We start from the raw sequence: 21417 nt of genomic DNA on the forward strand, positions 1-21417 counted from the left end.
ATGAGCGAGGTTTTATTTGAAGATCGTGCAAGCATACATGACCTAGCATCCTTCTATTGGTAGATAGCTCAGTCTTTCTGCTCCCATTCAACACCATCTGATGACACAGGCCCGGACATCGACTTGCACCTCTACTCTTCAGGGTACCATCCAGCTCCTTGGCAGTTAAATACGCCAACCACCCCAGTACTATACGGCATTCAGCAGAAAGAGCTATGTTTTGAGAAAAACAAACTTTGAGAAATTATGTTGCTCGTTCGTGAAACACAAGCATACATGATCTAGTATCCTTCTATTGGTAGATTGCCTCTTTGTTTCAAATTACCTTGTTCAGGTTCCAGATTTTGAGAAGGGTCTTGCCACCAAAGAGTGGGTTTTCAAAGAGGCGATCTCTGGCCGGAAGGGCATTATTCTGGCATCCGATATGTTTCCATCAGGAAGGACAAGCTTCTTCAGGAGATCAAAATTGCGGTGGCCGTCTTTGTCAGTAACATAAACAAGACCACCGCATCTGGCTCTTGATCGAGCATGAGACTCAGCACAGAGATGATCTGATTGGAACATGTCCCAATCAGGTTGAATGAATTGTCCCCGCCACAAATGAATCATATGGACTCCTTGTACCAGTACATACTCCCAGAGGATCTCCATTTGGTCTTCAAACCAGAAATCATCACCTAAACGAAAATGAACTTGTCTATATTAGCCTAGGAAACATATATATTTGTTTCATATAAAAGATAGAACCCTACATTGCTATCATAACATTACTTCTGTGGTTTGGAACTTACCAACCCTGCCCATGGAAATATGTTCTTGTGCCCAGAAAGGAGTCATTGAATTGCTCCATGCTTGCAATAAGCCCAGACCATTCAAAGTTCTTATTCGGAGACTGGTTCAACCCATCACAGTGTGCAGCTTAACTCCGCCACCTTGGTCCTCCGATACATATTCCAGAACCTGGTGATTATGAAAACAAGGATCAACAAGAGAAGAGATTAATGTTTCCAAAATTGTTGATCCTGTTCCCAAAACATTTTATTACGTAAGTAGAGCCAATTTTTTAAAACTTTGCTTTTTCCTTTAACCGAACTTAGACGTAACATATATATGATCTTCGTGAGGGAAAAAACCATGGCACGATTCTATATGCAACAAAAGATTCCGTTACCCTTTACCCTGATTTGTTTTTTACCATTGTTTGTCAGGATTACTTAAATGAGTGTTTATAAAGAACTTAAAACAGAACCCCATTTAAACACTAACAGAGAGCTTCAGAAAGAATAAAACTATGAAGGGACAGCATGCTAATTAACTACTTGACAGTCTCAAAATGTTTTATTAAAGAACGAATCAATCAAAAAACACTTTGTTGCAATCAAGAACTTGTTAATTCAAACCAAAAGAACAATGCCGAGATCATTCTAAAACATTTGATAAGCACAACCTACTAAAGTCCGTTAAATATTTTAAGGAGCACGATCTATCGAATTTAAGAACATTTAAAAACCTGAAGAGGTTAGCATTGAAGAAATGGTGTACCTGATAACATACACCATTAAATCACTCGCTAGTGCCTTCAATCCTCCTCTATCCTATCCCTCTTCTTCAAATGCTTGATTGGTTTGGCTCGGGGAGGCCTGAAACATCAGCCCCTCTAGTTTTAGTTTTCCTTTGTCTTAGCTAAAGTACCCATCTCTCTGACAATAATGTCATGTTTATCTTGATCAAATGTTGGTGTGTCAGGGCCGTGGCATGGTACCAGCTTGGTTCTTGGTGAACTTTTCATTCTCCTTGAACCTGTAGAGCCTGTAAAGCACTTGGGACCCGGGTCCAGTGAGATCTTTCGAGTCTTTAGAAGGAGACTCGTGATCCATGTTTGTCCTTTGCCAACCATCGTCAATGATAAAAAAATATTGGAGGGAATTCATTCTCAGCCAAGCTTTGGACGCCATGCAATAAACCAGCGTTCTCTTCCAGGAGCCTCAGATGAACATGTACGGCAGAAAAGACATCCCTCATGAGATCATAAGGTTGTCTCCAAAATGTAAATATGCACAAGAATTGAGAGATTTTCCTTTTGCTTTGGTAGAGCCACGCTCAACACACAAAATAACCTCTTCTTCATTTCCTGGATGAATTGCTGACCCAAAATTCCCTTCTATCAAGGGTAGGGCTACAACATAGGAGTTAAGTTGATCAGGGACTTGAAGAATTACCTTCCATTTTACCAAATTTCAAGACCAGATCAAACAAATCAAACAAAACAAGACAAGAAAATCTTTTTTTTTCCTAAAAAGTTAATTCATGTTGTAATTTATAGCCGGGCTACGTTTCATGTTGTAATTTATAGATCATGATTAGCCAACTTCTACTTTAAATATTTTTTAAAAGTGTTTTTAGTTTTAAAAATATTAAATTAACATTTTTTTATGATTTTAATATAATAATATGAAAAATAAAAAATATTTTAAAAAATAATTTTAAACACCACTGAAATCACCTAGATGGCTGCTATTTACCAACAACATTTTGGTAAGCAACATGCACTGTTCCTAGGAACCAAAACCATCCATATCCATGATGCACAAACAAAAAAGATGGAATCTCTCTGTCTCATGAACCTGCTTGGGTAATGTTCCCCTGCTCTTCAATCTGCTTGTCATTTTCGCTACTCAAATTGTCACCCAATAGGCCCCCATCCCATCCCACGGGCGACCATCTTTCGTTGTTCTAGGGATTGCCAGAGACCTGGCATACAGAGCTTGCTAGCTTTTTGTACACGGGATGACTTTTTACTTGCAGGCAATTCTTGAATGTCGATCTAGCGTTCCGTACCGCCATTCTAACCCTGTTTTGCAGTTTTTTATTTTTATTTTTTTTTAAATTATTTTTATTTGTTAATATTAAAAATAATTAAAAAAAAAACAAAAAAAATCTTTAAAAAATAATATCTACTATAATATCAAAACCTATTTAAAATAGTCAATTTAACCAAGACAAGGTCATTCAGGGATAAAGCCATTTTAAATATTTGAACTTGTATAATTCTAATAATTTAATGTCTTACATTTAGTTTTATTATTGTTTTTCTAGTTTTTCATAATATAGTTTTTAAGTGAGTTTGTATTAATAAGTCTGTTAATGATGACGTGAAATTCGACAGCTAAAATAATATTTAGAATATGTTTGAGATTGTAATAGTAGTGGCAATTCAAAATATTTTTTATTTATAAATATATTAAAATAAAATTTATTTTTTTTTTAAAATATTTTTTACTATCAACACATTAAAACAATATAAAAACATAAAAAAAAATTATTTTAAACAAAAAATTAAAATTTAAAAGAATACCTTTAAAACTGATGTTATTAACAAAAAATTTTTATATAAATCTAGTTGAAAATTAAATAACAATAGTTGCATATATTTATAAACACACAGTGATAGCTTAGATATAGGAAACTTATTTTGCTTTTCAAACTTTAATTTTCTCATTGATCAAGATAAACTATAAAGAATCTCTTTACGTCCAGAAATGTTTTTTAAAAAAACTCAGACATTTACTGGAACAAAATTAAAAACCAGAGACAATCAATAAAATCAAATAAATTTAAGCACTCAAAATCACATCATCCCTTCATAGTTCACATACATGCACACACGCATATGACTGTGATTTGGTTCATGTGAGACATTAACACTGCAGGAACATAAAATTGTGTGCGATGTCCCCTCATGTAACACATAATGACAATCGGAGAAGGAAAATCTTATGGCAATTCCCTGTGCTCAGTCGGCCCCACTGAGTTATACAACGGAAACACAAATTTGCGCTGCCCCCAATCAAGAACGGACTATTTTCCGGGTCAATTTATGTCAGCAGTTCTTGCTGGTATGAATGGAATGCAGACGAGCAAGTTGAGCTTTGATGGAACTCGAAGCTACCACAAGCGCACAAGCTATCTGACATGATCATGTTCAGCTGCCGAGCAAGTTATATAAACCATGAAATCAAATTATTTCTTAGATGCGAAGGAGGCCGCTGCCCCCCTGGGTACCACGTTGCACTGTAGGATGTGATGTGATGATAAAGAGCTTGTTTTGAGTTTGAATTAGAGCGTATATTTTTATAAGAGCCTGAAAATAGGAGTTTTACTCGCTCACCTAAACTCATAAAATACGTTTTCAGGGAGTTAGGTTTTCTTGAATTCAAAAATAAAAAAAATTAGCAGTGAAGAGACTTCTCTGCTTAACTTATGTTAATGTGTACTCGGATTGTTCGCAGAAAAAGAATGGTGTCTTCTATCCCTGAATAAATCCTCAACAACGAGGAGGCAGTTCATGTTTGAAATTTCATAAAATGGGAAACTAGCTTGGTGTGTACTGTGACATTATTTACATCTTAACCACAAGAAACCACACAGTGACTACGATTTTTGAGGAGTACAGAACACTTTCTTTGTCGTGTTTCCCTGGCAGCATATAGGCCCAGATGTTTCAACAAGATCAATAATAACAACAAAAAACAACATTGCAGCAATGTCAGTGGAGCTGTGGCTTTCAGCTCTCTTTTGGCAATGGGGTGGACGTCTCCATCTTCAAATGTGATCATAAAACTGTCAACTAACGAAATGTCTTGCACAGCTAAATTATTGTCAACAACCGAGAGAGAAGCGGCAACTTGTAATTATCAAACCAATCTGTCATTTTTTTTTGTTTGGTCGCTAATCGAACAATCGTCAAAAAGGATTTGCTACATTTTCGAAGTAGCTTTAACCACACGAAAAGGCTTTTCCCCTCGAACTAGAACTAAGGTTAGAAAATCAACATGGTTGAAGATACCGCAGATTCTAGAAGAGAAATTGATGACTACAAAAAAAAAAATATATATCGAGTCTCAAATACTTATGTTGATGAGACCAGGGGAGACGAATGCCTGGTAATCTTTGCAACCGACTTTTCCTTCACTTGTCTATTCTATTCGCCTCAAGAGTCATAAGGATTTTGACATTTTTATTTTCGCATTCATGTTTATAATTCATTGGGTTTTTTTAACAAAATCTATACTCCATTGTATCTAAACCTTACTTTATGCATATTTTACTTTTTAATGTTAGGAGTCATTCATTTTGTGTATCGAAACTATTTTTTTTTCAGCCAGGTATGAGGTACATACACCATTCACATAAACAGTTCACAGTTAAAAAATCAGGGGAAAAAAAAAACCAAACTGAGCAAAGAAGCAAAAATGTCCCTAGCCAAAGTGAAAATCAACCCTTTTTAGACATGATCCATCCCCAAGGCACTTTCTTTTGACATACATACATTACTTTCTTGCATATATACATACAAACAAGAGACATTGATAACAACACCCAGCAAAACCATCCCCCACCATTTCTCCCCTCCTCAACAAAGTAATGACCTTTCCTCTGCTCCTCTACAACCGAGCACACCCTTCTTTTATCACTATCAGCACCAATAAATTTAGATCGTTAAATTATATTAAAAACACATATTGCAAAACATCAAGAAAGATTAAGTGAGAGGGAGAGATTGGTTTGGTTTGGGGGTTTGTTTGATTGAGAGATGTGGGATGCTTCAGGCATTGATGAATCTGCTTTCTTTATGTTTTAGGCCATTTGGGCAAGGTAGTAGTAGTAACAGTGGTACAAAGTTTCAGTCTTTTGTTGGTATCAGCAAAGAAGGGAAAGATGGGTTGCTTTGGTATAGAGATATTGGAAGATACGGGTCTGGTGAATTTTCAATGGCTGTTGTTCAAGCTAATCAAGTACTTGAAGACCAAAGCCAGATTGAGTCTGGACCTTTTGGAACTTTTGTCGGCGTTTATGATGGTCATGGTGGACCTGAAGCTGCACGTTTTGTCTGTGATCACTTGTTCAGGCACTTTCAAGGTCTGTTCTTTTTAAATACCTTTTTTTATCAACCCTTTTATATCTATTAAAAATCTTGCCTTAAAAGAAAACTTTGCTGGGTTCTTCTTGTGGGATTTTCAATCAGTTCGCTTTTTTTTTTTTGGGAGACTTTGACAGGTTCTGCTCCTTTTTTTGTGAGTCAAGATGAAAACTATTTTGTATAGTTTAATTGGATCATAGAAAGCAGCTTTCTTTTTTTAGGCTATAAATTAATTATAAAAAAAAACAATCATCGGTATTTAAAGATGGAATTTTGCATAATATCATTGATTGGAAGGTATTGGTACCTATCGGTAGCTTTCTTGCTTTTAATTACTGAAAGTGATGCAGTTTTTTGGAGCTGTTCACGTTTGTGGTTATCTCTGTCTTGTCAATTTCATGGATACTGTTTGTAGTGATATTCAATCGGATTTTGCTTTTTGTGTAAGCTTTTGATTGGCTTTTATGAGTTTGCAATGCTTTGTACTTTAAATAACAGTTTAAACTCGGAACAGGGAGATTAAATGGAAGCTTGATGATTAGTTTTTAGTAGAGCCACCTGCCTAGTTCCTTGCTATTATACCCAAAAAACAACACAATGTTGGCCTTTAAATTTAGATTGAAATCTAAGTCAGTGCTTCTAAAATGCGTTCTGGCCAAATGCATTAGCTCTTGTTAGAAAATAGATTTGCTCGAGGATAGTGGATTTGAGACTTTGAATTCCAGTGAAAAAGCAGGGCATATATCTTCTTCTTTTTTTTTTTTTGTTTCTCAATTATTTCAATCTTTTTTTGGTTTTATTTCATTTAACTTTAGAAAAGGATTGTGCCTTATGTTGGCAATCTTAGGCTTTGTGGTTATGCACCAATTTCAGCAGAGACGCAGGGTGTTGTGACAAGTGAGATCGTCCAAAGAGCTTTCTGCTTAACAGAGGAAGGGTTTACCAATTTCGTGTCCGAGTTATGGAGCACTCGTCCCCAAATGGCAACAGTTGGGTCATGCTGTCTAGTTGGAGTCATATGTCAACAGACCCTCTTTGTGGCAAACCTGGGTGATTCCCGTGTTGTGCTGGGCAAGAAAGTCGGCAACACAGGAGGTATTGCTGCAATACAATTATCAACTGAACATAATGCAAACCTTGAGGCCATCAGGCACGAACTTGAGGACTTACATCCAAATGATTCCCAGATTGCTGTCCTTAAGCGTGGAGTTTGGAGAGTGAAGGGGATTATTCAGGTTATTTCAAACCCCAATTTAACTTTCAGACTATTTCAAATTAAAACACGTCTTAGGTGCTTTTCTATTCTTGAAGTTTTTTTTTTCTTAAATAAAAAAAAACACTTTCGGGGTGATAAATTATGGAACTACTTGGTTGGATGGAATTTTTGTGGTTCTTGGGTTGAGAACTAAATACAAAATAGCATTGTTTATCATTTGGTAAGACCAGTCCTGACTGCTTTCAGGAAGTCATCAACTTTGTTGTGGTTGTTAATGCTATACCAATATACCTGTTGCTTTCCTGTTTAGGATATATAAAATTATTTTTAAAACAATTTTTTGGAGTTATAGAATTGTGTCTACAAGGTGCAAGAACCACAAACAGGAGATCGGAAAGAACATGTAAACCAATACCAAACCCCTGCAAGTTTTACATGCTCTGACAAATCCATGTCCTGCAGATATGTCTTTGAGTATAATTGAGATGATTTTTATAGTCATTGGTCAGAGCATGGCTTCATTTATAGAGGCAAATTAGTTGATTGATGATATTCTTCCTTGTTCCAGGCAACTAAAAATTTCAGTGTCCCAGGCATTCCTTTTTGTGCCAACGGATAAAATGCACTGCATATCGAGCTAGATGCTTTGCTATTTATATTGTTGATACACTGTAGGAAATAAGTATGTTTATTATGAAAGAGAATTTAAATATTCTTCATCCAGCCTTTGCATCGGTGAAGATTACTTTGAAGTCAAATGTTATGGTAATTCCTTGGTTTATGTTGTGGGTTGCATTGGATTATCAGCATCTAGCTTCTTAATATCCATTGCATGTTCCTTTACAAATACTATTATCATGGACTCAATGATTGTATTGGATGCAGGTTTCTAGATCCATTGGAGATGTGTATATGAAACATGCACGATTCAACAGGGAACCAATTGATGCAAAGTTCAGACTTCCTGAACCAATGGACATGCCAATCTTGAGTGCCAATCCAACTATCCTTTCACATCCTCTCCATCCGAATGATTCATTCCTTGTATTTGCATCTGATGGTCTCTGGGAACACTTGAGTAATGAAAAAGTTGTGGATATTGTCCACAGTAATCCACGAGCAGTAAGAGTTTGCACTTAATTATTTGTTTGTCATGCTTTCTGCATTGAGTTACTTTCATGCTTTTGTGCTTCTATTTGATTAGGTAACAAATGTCCATAAAGTCTTAACCCTTTTTTGGAACTCATATGCTGCTTGGTGTTAGCCTTATTACTAAAACTTGCATGCTTAGTTATTTCATAAAAAACTCAAATGACCTTTTCTCTAAGATATATATGGTAAAGCAAAATCTCTTGGAAGAGTTTGGAATGCAAACTAATGGAAGCATTGTAGCACTATATATATATATATATATATGTTTGTCACAGATAATTCATGAATTGTTAATATGATCTTTTTTAAAGTTTTGACACAGAAGAGAACTGCAAACTAGTTTCATCGATGAGTTACTTTGTATCTTATTTGGATTATTCATCCACTATCTATTTTCTCTAGTTCTGTGCGTGGATTATGCATTGATATCCAATGTAATCCATGGTCAATTCATTTTCATGTATAATTAGACATAGAGCAGCCTTGGAGTTAAATGTGTTTGATAAATTTGTTAGCTTGTGGATCAATGAGCTGGGATGTTTGCCATGGAATCATTCCATGAGATTGAATATTATTGATTTGCATCATCATAGCGTCTCAAAACCGACCTTTTAGAACGACTTCCTCTCCGCACTCGTGAATTGTCATGAATTCTTTATGCATATTTTGGCAATCTAGATGGCTATTGTTGACAACAAAAGTAGATGGCGTGCCAATTCGATCTTCCATAAGACCTGTGGATTGCTGGGATATGGATTTGTGCACGGAAATGTATATCATGCACCATTATCAAAAATCATATAGTTGTTTCATAACGGATGCTTGTTATAATGCAGGGAAGTGCCAAAAGGCTTGTCAAGGCTGCCCTACAAGAAGCAGCAAGAAAAAGAGAAACGAGATATTCAGATCTGCAGAAGATTGACAAGAAGGTTCGGAGGCACTTTCATGACGATATAACTGTAATTGTTTTATTCTTAAACCACGATCTCATATCCAAAGGCGCAGTGCAAACCCCACCAGTTTTCATCCGAAGTGCTTTGGAGCACTGATAACCCATATTTCTGCTGCCTTATTGTGGACAACTCCCAAGAACATATCAGCAGACCAAGACATATATCAATTTGTATGGCTATAGAGCTGCACATTGACAAAGCGGTTGCCGTGCCTGGATGCTAATGCCAAGACCTCTCTTATTTAAGAGATTTTGAATTTGTAAAATGTTGTCTGTCAGAAAAAAATTAAAAATAATAGCTGCTAAGTCCATGTATACCCTGATTATGTCTTCTAACGGAACAGCATATGCAGATGCAAGGAAGTTGTCGAGCTGCAGTGTGAGATGTTAAAAATTAAAATACTGGAATTCGGTGGCGGTGTTTGTTATGGTGTTTTGATTATATTTTTTTTTAAAAAAATTAATTTTTTTAGCTTTAATTTTTTTTTTAATGTATTTTCAAGAAAAACAAGTTTAGAATTTTTAAAATAAATAGATTAATAAGAATTATATATATATATATATATATATATATATATATATATATCTGAATTACCGAAATAGATTGTCCGCTGTGTTATATTTTTGGTGAAGCCGTTAGACTGAAATCAGTGGATGTTATGCGCTACGCCCGCCATGTTTAGGCAAATACGCTGATTGGATGTTGAGTTGACAGGGCATCCTGCAGCTCCGTCGATGGTTCTCAAGATGTATTATATTATATTATATTACTTAAAAATATATATAATACCAAACATAGCTTAATTATAATTTAAGAGACTTGACTGTAAGTGGTATTTTTTATCTGTCACGATTCATCCCAAACATGAATCCCCAAACCTCAGTACAATGGACGGGGGATAGGACTAGAGAGGTGAGCATTGAAGAAGTGTGGGAAAAAAGGGGGCGGGGGGTGTTTAACTTGAACGACATGTCAACCATGCCTTTGTCTCTCGGGGAGCATATCGTAATTAACAAACATGAGGGCATTTTTATCAAAATCAACAAAATTCAACTCCATTTTCCAGTGTAGTAGAGGTTTGTCTTTCCCGGTGTGAGTGAGCTTGGCCTGACGTATTGCAGAAATCAGAATCCACACTAGCAGTTATTTCTTTCTTCGCAATCCATCAAATCCCTAATTCCTCTTCTTCAAATCTAAGAGATATTTCTTAAATTAAACATCACTCCACCCTTGGCTATGGAATCCATGTCAAGCGGTTTATTACTATTATTATTATATTTCACGTTGAGTCTCATCTTGACTCACTCCGACTCAGCACCACAAGCCTTCCGTCGTGACCCCGGCCACCCTCAGTGGCATCATAGCGCTTTTCAAGATGTCCGTGACAGCGTCCGATCCGACGTCCGCCGCATGCTCCACTCTCGCGCCGAGGTATCTCACTACAATTAGGTTAAAATAACAATTTAGACTCGCAATATTTCAGAACTCGTTTTGAACTACGTGGTAAATGTAATTCCACTGAACTGCGTCCTTTTATTTTCAGCTGCCAAATAGTCCGTAATTCCAGCTTTGATTACTATTGTTTTGTGTTGGTTAAATTTTACGTCCTTTTAAGCTCAACTACGGATTTTTGCATTTCTAATAACTTTGAATTTCTTTATTTTGTGTTTATGAGATGCTTGATTTTACGTGTTATCGTGTAGGTTCCATTTCAGGTTCCGTTGGAGGTGAATGTAGTGCTCGTAGGTTTTAATGGTGATGGAGGGTATAGGTTTGGTGTAGATTCGCATAAATTAGAAGAGTTTTTGAGGATCGGCTTCCAAACTCACAGGCCTTCATGCATGGAGACTGGCGAGCCTCTTGATATTGAACATCATGTCGTTTTTAACGTGTTTCCGGTAAGCTCTCCCTAAAGTTAGTATTGTTAAGTAATTGTATTTTGCAAGCTTTAAGTCAAAAGGTTGTATTTGTAATGTTCTAGTGGAAAATCATCTTTGCTACCAATGTCCCGATACATTTTCAGCAAAGATTTCAGTGTTTGTGGGTCGCATCTGGGCCTTGCATGAAGGGACCCATAGACAGGAGATGCATTACAATGGGAGAATTGGAGAATTTACTGAGTATTAGTAGTTTTTTGTTTTTTCGTTTTTTTTTTTTTTTTTGTTAAATGATAGGAATGACAGGAGCTGTGTCTTTTGTGTTGCTTTGACAATAGGCTGGGCAGCCAGAACTGATTGCTCTTGAGAAGGCATTGAAAGGGACTATGGTTCCTGCTGGGAATGCAAGAGAAGTGAGTGATTCTGTAAATATAATATGTTCATTTTTTTGGGGGTGTTGTTAGGTGGAGTGCGTTTCTAAGTTAAGTTCTGAATTTTCTGTCTTTCCTTTTGTTTAGACTGATTTTGGAAGGGAGGTGCCATTGTTTGAGGTAGAAGCAGTGACCGTGGAACCAGTATTTCACAAACTATATTCCTACATATTTAATTTGGATAATTCAGAGTACTCTGCCAAAGATAATGACAGACCTGTTCCCAATGCAATCTTTCTTGTAAATTTTGATAAGGTATGGTTTTCAATTTCAGCCCTCGTTTATGAGAAAATCAGTTCATTTTGTTTTCTAATTTGCATATGAGATAACCATTTTGAGGTTGAAGTCAAATGCTTATAATGTTTTTTCCAGACTATATTGTTATTGGTTTCAGTTTTATATTGGTATTTCGCATAATGGTGTATGATTTTACTCTCTTGTGATCATGTGTGCCTTGGTTTGACCCTCCCTTGCAGGTGAGAATGGATCCTAGAAACAGGGAAATTGACCTAGACAATTTGATGTATGGAAAACTTAAGGAGTTGTCTGATGAAGATTTGAGGAAACAAGAGGGAGATTACATTTATCGGTATCGGTATAACGGAGGAGGAGCAACTCAAGTTTGGCTGAGTTCGGACAGGTACTTAATGCGGTCAACTTGTTATCATGTGTTGAAGTAAGAGAGAATCATTTGTGGAGCAGTATTGGTTGTGCTTGAAGTTTCCTTGAGTTTAACTTTGGATCGTATAAAAATGCAAATATAACATTCTGAATATATTATGTGGTTAAGGACTTAGATTGAATAAAAAAACCCATACTTAATAGCCAAATGTTGCTTCTATGGTGTGTTCATTGCTCAATATCACATGAACTTCTACCAAGCATGTATGAGGTGATGCAACTAGAAAATACGTTTCTTCTTCTTCTTTTTTTTCATGAAATCTTTAAGCTATGATCCTTGGTTCAGCTTTAGAATACAGTTACCTTGAAATAGTAATCCAATGAAATCATAAAACCTATTTCTGGCATATGAAACTCCATTGAAAATCATGTGAAAGTTTATTACCAGCTACTCACAATATTTTATTTGAGCTGTGGATTACTAGTTTCAATCAAGTTGGACTAGACATAAACTGCAGTAGGTAAATTACTTTGATGGTTGTGAATCTTAGGACAATTGCAATGTTGTGGCAAGTTTTCATGGTGTTAGAACCAGATGTTCATGTTATAGTGCAATGTGTACTTGGCTCATTAATTTCAGTGCCCTGATTTCAGAAAATGCTCTCTTTAGTTCTCTGTCTTTTACCGAGTTTAATATTGTGCCCATACTATTCAGATTTGTCGTGATCGACCTGTCAGCAGGCCCTTGCACATATGGAAAGATTGAAACTGAAGAGGGAAGTGTCAGTTCCAGATCACTGCCGCGCATACGGAACACGATGTTTCCAGGAGGTGTAGGTGCTGCTAGTGATCATTCTACTCGTGATACTTTTGTTGGACAACTTGCTGCTTTAATATCAACCACGGTAGAGCATGTTGTGGCTCCAGATGTTAGGTACATCTATGAAGTCTTTTTTTCATTGATCAGGGGATGCGACATCATTATTTTCCTATATTATCCCTAACACCGACACCAATTAAACAAATCATGGTTTGAGTGTCAAGCATGTAGCAGATCTGATGCTCACTATATTTTTCCTGGTTTCTGCAGTTTGCAGAATCTGATTACTTGCATTTCCTCTTTGGATATAGGTTTGAGACTGTTGATCTGACAACAAGATTGCTCATACCAATCATTGTTCTACAGAATCATAACAGATATAATGTTATGGAGAACGGTCATAATTACAGCATCAATGTTGAAGAAATTGAATCAGAGGTGAGTTATTCTCTACATGAAACTATTGCTGATTGAATTCTAAAATTGGTGTGGTGCCAAGTAACTTTCCTGTTCATTGTACTTTGTTTGTAGGATAACAATTAATAAAAGCAAGAAAATAATTTTCTGAAGAACTCCAACCTAAAGTAGTTGATAAAATGATTTATGCATTCAATTGCCTTGTTTTTCTCTCCATCCAAGAATCTAAACTTAAGAATGTGGAGTTTGAATGTTTAATATGCTTAAAGGGAGTTTATATACTCATGTGGAAATCGCTGAGAAAACCTAGATATTATTTGTAAGTTTGTAGACCAGACTTTGTTTCATATCAGAAAAGAGATCTGAGTTTCCCAATAATCGTTCTCATCAGTTACTATACCAGAAAAGAACTGAGACTGGGAGGGCATCCAAATTCAGTTTGCAAAAGAAACTTTTCCTGTCTATATAAAAAGTGTTACCCCCAGTCTATAACTTCATACATCCTTACTCCCTCCATCACAATTAAAAATCATTATATAACTTTATGGATCTGTGGCCTCACTTGTGCAAGTTTCTCTTAATCCAAATTAGTTGGGTGAAGGGAACCCTTTTGCTCAGTGCTTTTTTTATGAATTATCGATAAATTTGTTTTATAAGTGCAAAATGTGTTTGGACAGGGTAATTTTTACACTTCACTTGCTGAATTGACTGTGTAGTTAGTTAATTATGAAATAAATCCCCTTTTTTGTTATAAGATATTTTTCCATTTTTTCAAGTGGATCTACTATGTCAATTTACTAGCATGAGCTGATCTCAATTGATTAATTAGTCATGTGACTTTTTATCTTTAACCTTAAGATTGCATGATAGAACTACTTTTTAATGTTTTATCTGATATCATGTTGGCATCTCTGATAAAACTAGAAAGACTGACAATTTTATGCCATCTGTTCTCTTTCCATTTCAGGTGAAGAAGATGGTTCATGATGGACAAGAAGTTGTGATTGTTGGTGGTTCGTATGCTCTACATAGTCATGAGAAGTTGGCTATCGCTGTATCAAAAGCAATGCGGGGTCATTCCTTGCAAGAAACTAAAAAGGATGGACGTTTCCATGTCCACACCAAGACATTTCTGGATGGAGCTGTACTTAAAGAAGTGGGTTTGTCTTTCTTTGTTTATTGTATTATCTTGTGCTTGTTGACTTACCTAGTATTGCATGGCAGATGATTCATTTTATCTGTTGGTAAAAATTATCTGTGTGTTTGCTTGGTTTCCCTTGTTCATACCAAAACATTTCTGGATGGCACGGGCTCATCCTTCTTTGTTTCTTGTATTATCTTGTACTTATTGAATTACCTAGTATTACATGGCAAATAATTCATTTATCTGTTGATAAAAATAGCTGCATGTTTATAGTTTACTCATTAATCATTTGGAAAGTCTGCTGTGAAATGGTAAGGTACACTTGGTTTTCCAATGTTCATTAATGGTCTTCAAGAGGCATTGGCAAGCCCACTCCTTGGTGTGGTGCATCAGCCAAATCTTCTTAATTGCTCAACGAGCTGATTCTATTTTCTTGCCATCTTGATGATGCCCGGTGAACAGCCAGCGCATCTTGCAAAATCTGATGAGTTCTTATCTCTCTTGAGCTATAATTCTATCTTAGCTTGCTACCTTGTTCTTGGTTTCTTGTGCTTGCTAATGTCTTGTTGGAAGATCCTAAGTATCTGTTGCTTATTGCAGGAGATGGAACGGTCTGGCGATGTGCTTGCTGCAGGTTTAGTTGAGATTGCCGACCCAGCTCTTTCAAGCAAATTTTTCCTCCGACAGGTCTTACAATCATTATGCTAATACATTATTGCTGGCTTTTGGGAATTTACTGTACATAGGATATATATATATATATATATATATATATATATATTATTTATTTATTTATTTTTCTAGATCCTGTTGTCTGTACTCAGCTAAAATGAATTTGAATTCTGTATCTCCCAGAACTGGATGGACGAATCTAACTTCTCAAGTGATTCAATTCTTAAGCATAAACCTCTTTGGGCCAGTCAAACCTCTACTAGTGTCAAGAAGAGGAAAAAGCAATTGCAAAAGAAACAAGGAGATCTGCAACGGACTTATGGGACAAGAGTTATTCCTGTGTGAGCATTGTCTTGGCCTTTCATTTGTTAGTACAGACAATTGGCATCGTATGGTGGTTAATAATTTATTTATAGTAGTTTTAACTTTTTCAACCTAGATAGGAATATGTTTTGAAACTTCGTTGAGCATTTCTTCCTTTGTCTTGACGGACACAGAAGCTTGGTGTTCGTGGCACTGGGTAAACTATATTGCATCCAAATGTACTATATATTTTAATAATACCACTCAAGTTCATCTCCTAGATCAAAGAATTTGATAAATATAAGGTCAGTTTCTGGGATTTCCTGTCTTGGAACTAGTGATGCTCACTTGCTCAGAGTATCATTGGAGCATCAGTCAATAAATTTGCTCGTGTAGCTGTGTTTCTTTCCATTCTCTCCTGCTTTGCTGTGAATTCTTTTTACATTTTTTAAATGTTTTATGGTATTATTTTGCAGCTTTGTGCTATCGCTGGCTGATGTGGATCCACATCTTATGATGGAGGACGAAAGCCTTGTTTGGACAAGCAAAGATGTTGTGATTGTTCTCCAGCATCTAAATGAAAATATACCTCTGAGGTGAGTAGCACTAGCTTAAAAGCTTCTAGTGGCCACAGTAGCTATATTTAACAGAAACTAAAAGATGAATCTAACTGGTGTTAGTTGCTCTTTCCTTACTGAGCTAATTTCTCATGTTGCATGTACAGTTTTTCTGACTTGCAGAGGCCAGCTAAATTCTGACTTGAATTTCTACAGTCACTTGACAGTAGGAGTTATATTGCTTATTGCATATTGACTCCTCTCAAAATAATGAGATACTTGAATGAATGAGATCATCTTAATAGTTTTGCCTCAAAAGCTTAACAACTTCTCTTTTCTATTACCACATGGATTTTGGTCCCTAATAACCATTTAGCTTCTTTGTTTCTCTAACCTTTTTTTTCAAGGCAGTTTTTCTTTGTATAAAAAAACAACCACGAGCAAGGCTTTCCTTAGTATGAATAGTTTTCTAATAATTTCCTCCACACTAAGTTTTTTTCATCCTGGTGAATCAAATACACTGTTTTTGCTCTTGATGTTCTTTACATATGTATTTTTGTTACAATAATTACTTTATTTGAAGTATAATATTTTTGGAAGTGATGGCTATTAAGTGGACCCCAATGAAAAAAATTTCTGGCTACACTATATATACTCTATTGCTGATTATCTTTGTAGTTGAATAATGAATTTGGGTTTTTCTTTTGTCCTCGCACATGTGCCTGAACTTGTTCTGTGGTATCCTCTCATGATATGTTTGTAACATAAGGATGACACTGTTTACTGTGGTCACAATTAGCATTTCACTGTGGTATTTATGTAGGATCTCTTAGAAAGAAGGAAAGGTTCATTTCTTTTTTTCTTTCCTCTTTCTTTTTTTTTTCTTCATATTTTCCCTTGTATAATTCAATTCATTTGTGATTCCATGCTGGGCAGTTATGTTTCAGAGATAGAGAGAAGGCATGCCTTTCCATCACTCGCACAGCGCCACATATTGGCAGGACTTGCTTCTACTGTGGGCGGGTTGAGCGCACCATATGAAAAGGCATCTCATGTGCATGAAAGGCCAGTTGTAAATTGGCTCTGGGCGACTGGTTGCCACCCATTTGGACCGTTCTCTAATACTTCTAAAGTCAGTAAAATGCTACAGGATGTAGCCTTGGTAAGGTCATTTCATTGTCAAAACTTCTGATTTTGTGAATGGCTCTGCTTACAGAACTTCATACTGGAGAACTAGATACATTGCTTGTTTTTCCTCCTCTGACATTTTGGGTTGCTTTTATCTTTATTTTGTTAAAATTGAATTTGTAACATTTAATATGTATCTGAAACTGTTTCACTCTATTTTCTTGGTAGAGGAACACAATTTATGCTCGTGTGGATTCTGCACTGCATAGAATTCGTGAAATGTCAGAGGTATTTCGGTCCCATTTCATTACCAAGTATTCAAATGAGAATTATTCGCATAATTTGATGCTTGTGGAATCTTTCTTCTGCTTTGTCAGGATGTCCAAACTTTTGCTGCAGAGTATCTAAAAACCCCTCTTGGTGAACCTGTAAAAGGCAAGAAGAACAAGACAACAACCGAATTGTGGTTGGAGAAGTTCTACAAAAAGACAACGAACTTGCCAGAACCTTTTCCACATGAATTAGTTGAACGGTTGGAGAAGTACCTAGACGTAAGTCACCCATGACCAGAATAGCGCCTTGGGATTTACACTTGCAAAATTGTTGTGTTGATTTTATTTCGTGTTTAAATAACAGAGCCTTGAGGAACAGCTTGTTGATCTGTCTTCTTTGTTATATGATCACCGGTTACAAGAAGCACATTTGAACAGTTCCGAAATTCTTCAAAGTGCTCTTTTCACCCATCAGTAAGTTAACTTTGACCTATTAAATCCTGCACGATGATGATTTGTCTTTCATTTGATTAAGTTTTGGGTCCACGATGCAGGTATGTTGAATATGTTTTGACCTCCGAGAGAGAGAAAATGAGATGCTGTGACATTGAATACAAATATCCTGTGCATTCTTCACAGACTTATATCTACGGAGGGATTCTTCTTGCTGGGTTTTTTGTGTATTTTGTCGTCATTTTCTTTTCTAATCCTGTCCGTTGACGATACGATCCCAACCGATGAACTGTTTTCAATTTTGAAAGGCACTGATGTTTTACTGCGGGTGGGTGAGGTAAAGCCCTATAGACAAGTGTAATGTTGAAAAGAAATTGACTAATCCTTTTGTAGTTTAAAGCACAATATGATGATAGATTACAGCTTCTCTCACTTGTTCATCGTTTTTACCATCCTCCCCTGAGTTCCCCCTTGTATTCCATTGATTAGCTGTTACTGTTTCCCATTGAGGTTTTTATTATCTAAGCGGGTTCAGAACCTTAAAATCCATACAGGAAAAATGAAGGAACTGAGGGTTGTGGAAGTCTTGTCGAAGAAGTGGAAATTTTGATAATGTCTAGAGCTAAATCTTTGGGGGGTGTTTGCGAATGGAATTGCTTGCAGCTGAATCTGGAATGTATTAAAAATAATATAGTTTTTTTATTTTAAAAAAATTATTTTTAATATCAATGGAAATAATATAAAAGCAATAAAAAAATATTAATTTAAAATATAAAAAAATTCTAATTTTTTAAAAACTATTTTTGATATATACAAACCAGGAAAGATCCAACACATATCATCACAACGTAAATTTAAGATTTAAAATCCTGAAATTGTTAATTCCTCCGTTTGCCTCGTGAAATTGTTACGTGATTTTGATTCCTCCTCCCTATCATTTTTTATTGGCATCCTAATTCACGTGATTCAGTCTCTCTTTCGTATAACCAAACTTGCGAAGTCCTCGTATTGCTATCTTAAATTTATTTGACCAATTCTTGAGGTCGCATTTTTCTCCATTGCAAGCTCTTGAATCATCCAACAGTCCATTTGGAAGAGCCTCTGCCTTTCAAAAGTTTTCTGTAATCGTTTGAGTCGCAGGAAAAATCCTCGTTTGCTGTATTTCCGGCCAGTAAGTTTAATTATATCTCCCAAATTGGATTTGTCACATTAGCCTCCATGGACACGAAAAAATAAAAAGAAAAAGAAACAAATAATTTGAAGTTAAAACAGATCAGACATAGCTTTCTAGGCAGCAATTATGCATCAATTAAGCAGCTGATAAACAGCTTGCTCAGAGCCCAGTGCATATTCATCATCTCCACATCATTAAGTGAAACAAAATCACCACACGACAAGAAAACCCCATCGATGAGAAACAACAATTAAATAAAAAAAAGGGTTGACAAATGGGCCCTCAGCAATAATGCTTATAGTTGTCATCAGATGAATACAATCAGGTCTCAAAGATTTCATGCCATCATAGGATCCCCGTCTCATTCACACCAATGCAAAATAAAGAATAACAGAAGTAATTAGTAGCCCCATAATAATAAAAAAAAAACACAGAGAAAATAACATACAATAAAGAAGACAAGAAGATTTGGCAGGCTAAAATTCAATGCGCCTGTGAAGTACAAAGACGCAGCGACTCAATTTCTGCTTCGACTCTAAGCCTCTTGCAAACAAAATATATTTTCATGAAACCCAGAAACAATCTTTATTGTATTTAAGGTTTCTTCTAAAAGGCATCAACGACTTACCTTGACAAAAACGAATTTAAGAACACGCATCAATAAAGCAGAGAACAAAAATCAAGGAAGTTAAGGGAAATATGTCAATCGTTATATAGCGGTAGACTACAAGAGCTGCTAGGGTTTTTCGTATCTGTAAATTACCGAGATACCCCTCTATGTATAAAGTATATGATAAAGCAGGCTTGAAAGAGGCCCAGTTGCACGTTGTCCATAGCTCTTTGTTAAAGCTTTGAGTCCATATCACATTGTTCGTTCTTTCTTTTGGTTTTTTGTTGTTTTTACTATCCAGAGGCATTAAATTTTATTTTTTTTTCAACTTTATTTTGGTTGTGAGAACATGAGATCAAATATAGTTCATTGAAATTAAAAGTAAATGTAGCGGATTAGCTTGGATGGCAGATGAGTTTGCTCTGTACATTATAGTTCGGATTTGTACTCGGAAACAATAGTGGCAACTTACGAGAAATCTTTTATATTAGATGGGTTATTTGTCCTGTGCCGCGGGATGACTTAATTTTTTTTTCCATCATAAAAGAAAATCATGATGATACAAGCATTTTCAAGGAAGAAAAAAAATTATGTTTCAGCTTATTGATTTGACGCGAGTTAATAAACCCTTGTAATTTTGATAATATGGATAAAAAATAAAAATAAAAAGAAAAAAAAAAGTTAAAAAAACCAACCTCAAATCCATCTAAGATAGTATGAAAAATTTACAGCTTAACCGTGACACCATGGTAACCCCATAAAAAACAAATTAAAAACTCAAATATCAACCAATATAATGAAAATAAAATTAGAAAAAAAAAACAATGAAAAAAAATATATCCTAGACAAATTGGATTAACTGTTAACTTCAGAATCGTGAGCATATGATTAAGATATCTCATGGAAAGGAAAGTTAACAAAAAAAAAAAAAGTAAGACTAATTCCCTCACAAATCAAACATTGAAGGAGATGGAATTGTAAAATATAAATAATAAAGAACCTAAAAAAAAAGATTTGAAGTCAATCCGTGTTAATATTTGAAACTTGTGACCCTAGTTATTAGCTTGGGACTAACCTTGTTGAAGGTAGACTACCATAAATAATTAAGCAAGATTTTCAATAGCAAGACACTAAGTGATGATATTTCGGGTGAGGAAAAAGGAGACAATAAAAAAAGAAGCAAAACAAAACGAAAGATCAATAAAAAAAAAGGAATAAAATCTAACACAAAAAATAAATTGATATCAAATGTTAAGTATGGATTGTAATGATTACATGCATGTGGGTTTTTTGATATTCATACCCATACTCATTTACCCACCAGGTAAGAAATTTAGATATTCATGAGCTATCAATCAAATTTTGGTATCCATATGAGTATCAATCATCTAACTATTATTTATTCAAAAAAAAAACTAAAATATATATATATATATATATATATATATATATTAAATTAAAATTTTATGTTAATATTAAGATATGCATATATCATATTGAATTAAAAAAAAATACTCAACAAATATATTTGTATAATATAAATATACATTTTATGTTAAGTGTGGACGAGTTTCGGGTCAATTTTGATAACACACACACCCTATCCATTACCTATTAGGTAAAGGTAGCCATAAAAAAAAAAAATCAATAAGAGAGAGACACGTTGTCCATTTTCCACCACCACTCATGCCACCACC

General features: G+C 35.4%; 2 protein-coding genes and 2 non-coding genes across 6 annotated transcripts; 2 read left to right on the forward strand and 2 right to left on the reverse strand.

Moving 5' to 3' along the window:
* The first annotated feature begins 5244 nt into the window (after nt 1-5244).
* LOC118046119 (probable protein phosphatase 2C 42) lies at nt 5245-9719 on the forward strand. Of its 3 annotated transcripts, none has more exons than XM_035054924.2 (4): nt 5245-5923; nt 6768-7155; nt 8022-8258; nt 9125-9719. In XM_035054924.2, exons 1-4 carry the CDS (start codon nt 5601-5603, stop codon nt 9335-9337), a joined length of 1161 nt encoding a protein of 386 aa, XP_034910815.1. In that variant the 5' UTR covers nt 5245-5600; the 3' UTR covers nt 9338-9719. The 3 variants fall into 3 exon arrangements, with proteins under 3 accessions (XP_034910815.1, XP_034910808.1, XP_034910797.1); XM_035054917.2 differs by having other exon boundaries at nt 5246-5919; nt 6797-7155; XM_035054906.2 differs by having other exon boundaries at nt 5249-5919; nt 6794-7155.
* A 575-nt stretch (nt 9720-10294) lies between these two features.
* On the forward strand, nt 10295-18368 carry LOC118046114 (uncharacterized). The gene is made up of 16 exons (XM_035054892.2): nt 10295-10672; nt 10945-11139; nt 11457-11531; nt 11637-11804; nt 12026-12189; nt 12886-13104; nt 13302-13428; nt 14375-14563; nt 15152-15238; nt 15407-15564; nt 16003-16122; nt 17020-17245; nt 17440-17499; nt 17589-17762; nt 17848-17957; nt 18038-18368. The coding sequence occupies exons 1-16, from the start codon at nt 10478-10480 to the stop codon at nt 18201-18203; spliced, it is 2433 nt and encodes an 810-aa protein (XP_034910783.1). The 5' UTR covers nt 10295-10477; the 3' UTR covers nt 18204-18368.
* An 838-nt stretch (nt 18369-19206) lies between these two features.
* On the reverse strand, nt 19207-19298 carry LOC118048141 (small nucleolar RNA snoR118). The gene has a single exon (XR_004687435.1). It is a non-coding gene; the product is annotated as a small nucleolar RNA snoR118 (small nucleolar RNA).
* Nucleotides 19299-19388: 90 nt separating this feature from the next.
* On the reverse strand, nt 19389-19463 carry LOC118048118 (small nucleolar RNA R66). Its single transcript, XR_004687429.1, has one exon. It is a non-coding gene; the product is annotated as a small nucleolar RNA R66 (small nucleolar RNA).
* Between the last annotated feature and the right edge of the window lie 1954 nt (nt 19464-21417).

This window comes from Populus alba, chromosome 10 (genome assembly GCF_005239225.2).
Source record: "Populus alba chromosome 10, ASM523922v2, whole genome shotgun sequence".
NCBI classification, from domain to species: domain Eukaryota; kingdom Viridiplantae; phylum Streptophyta; class Magnoliopsida; order Malpighiales; family Salicaceae; genus Populus; species Populus alba.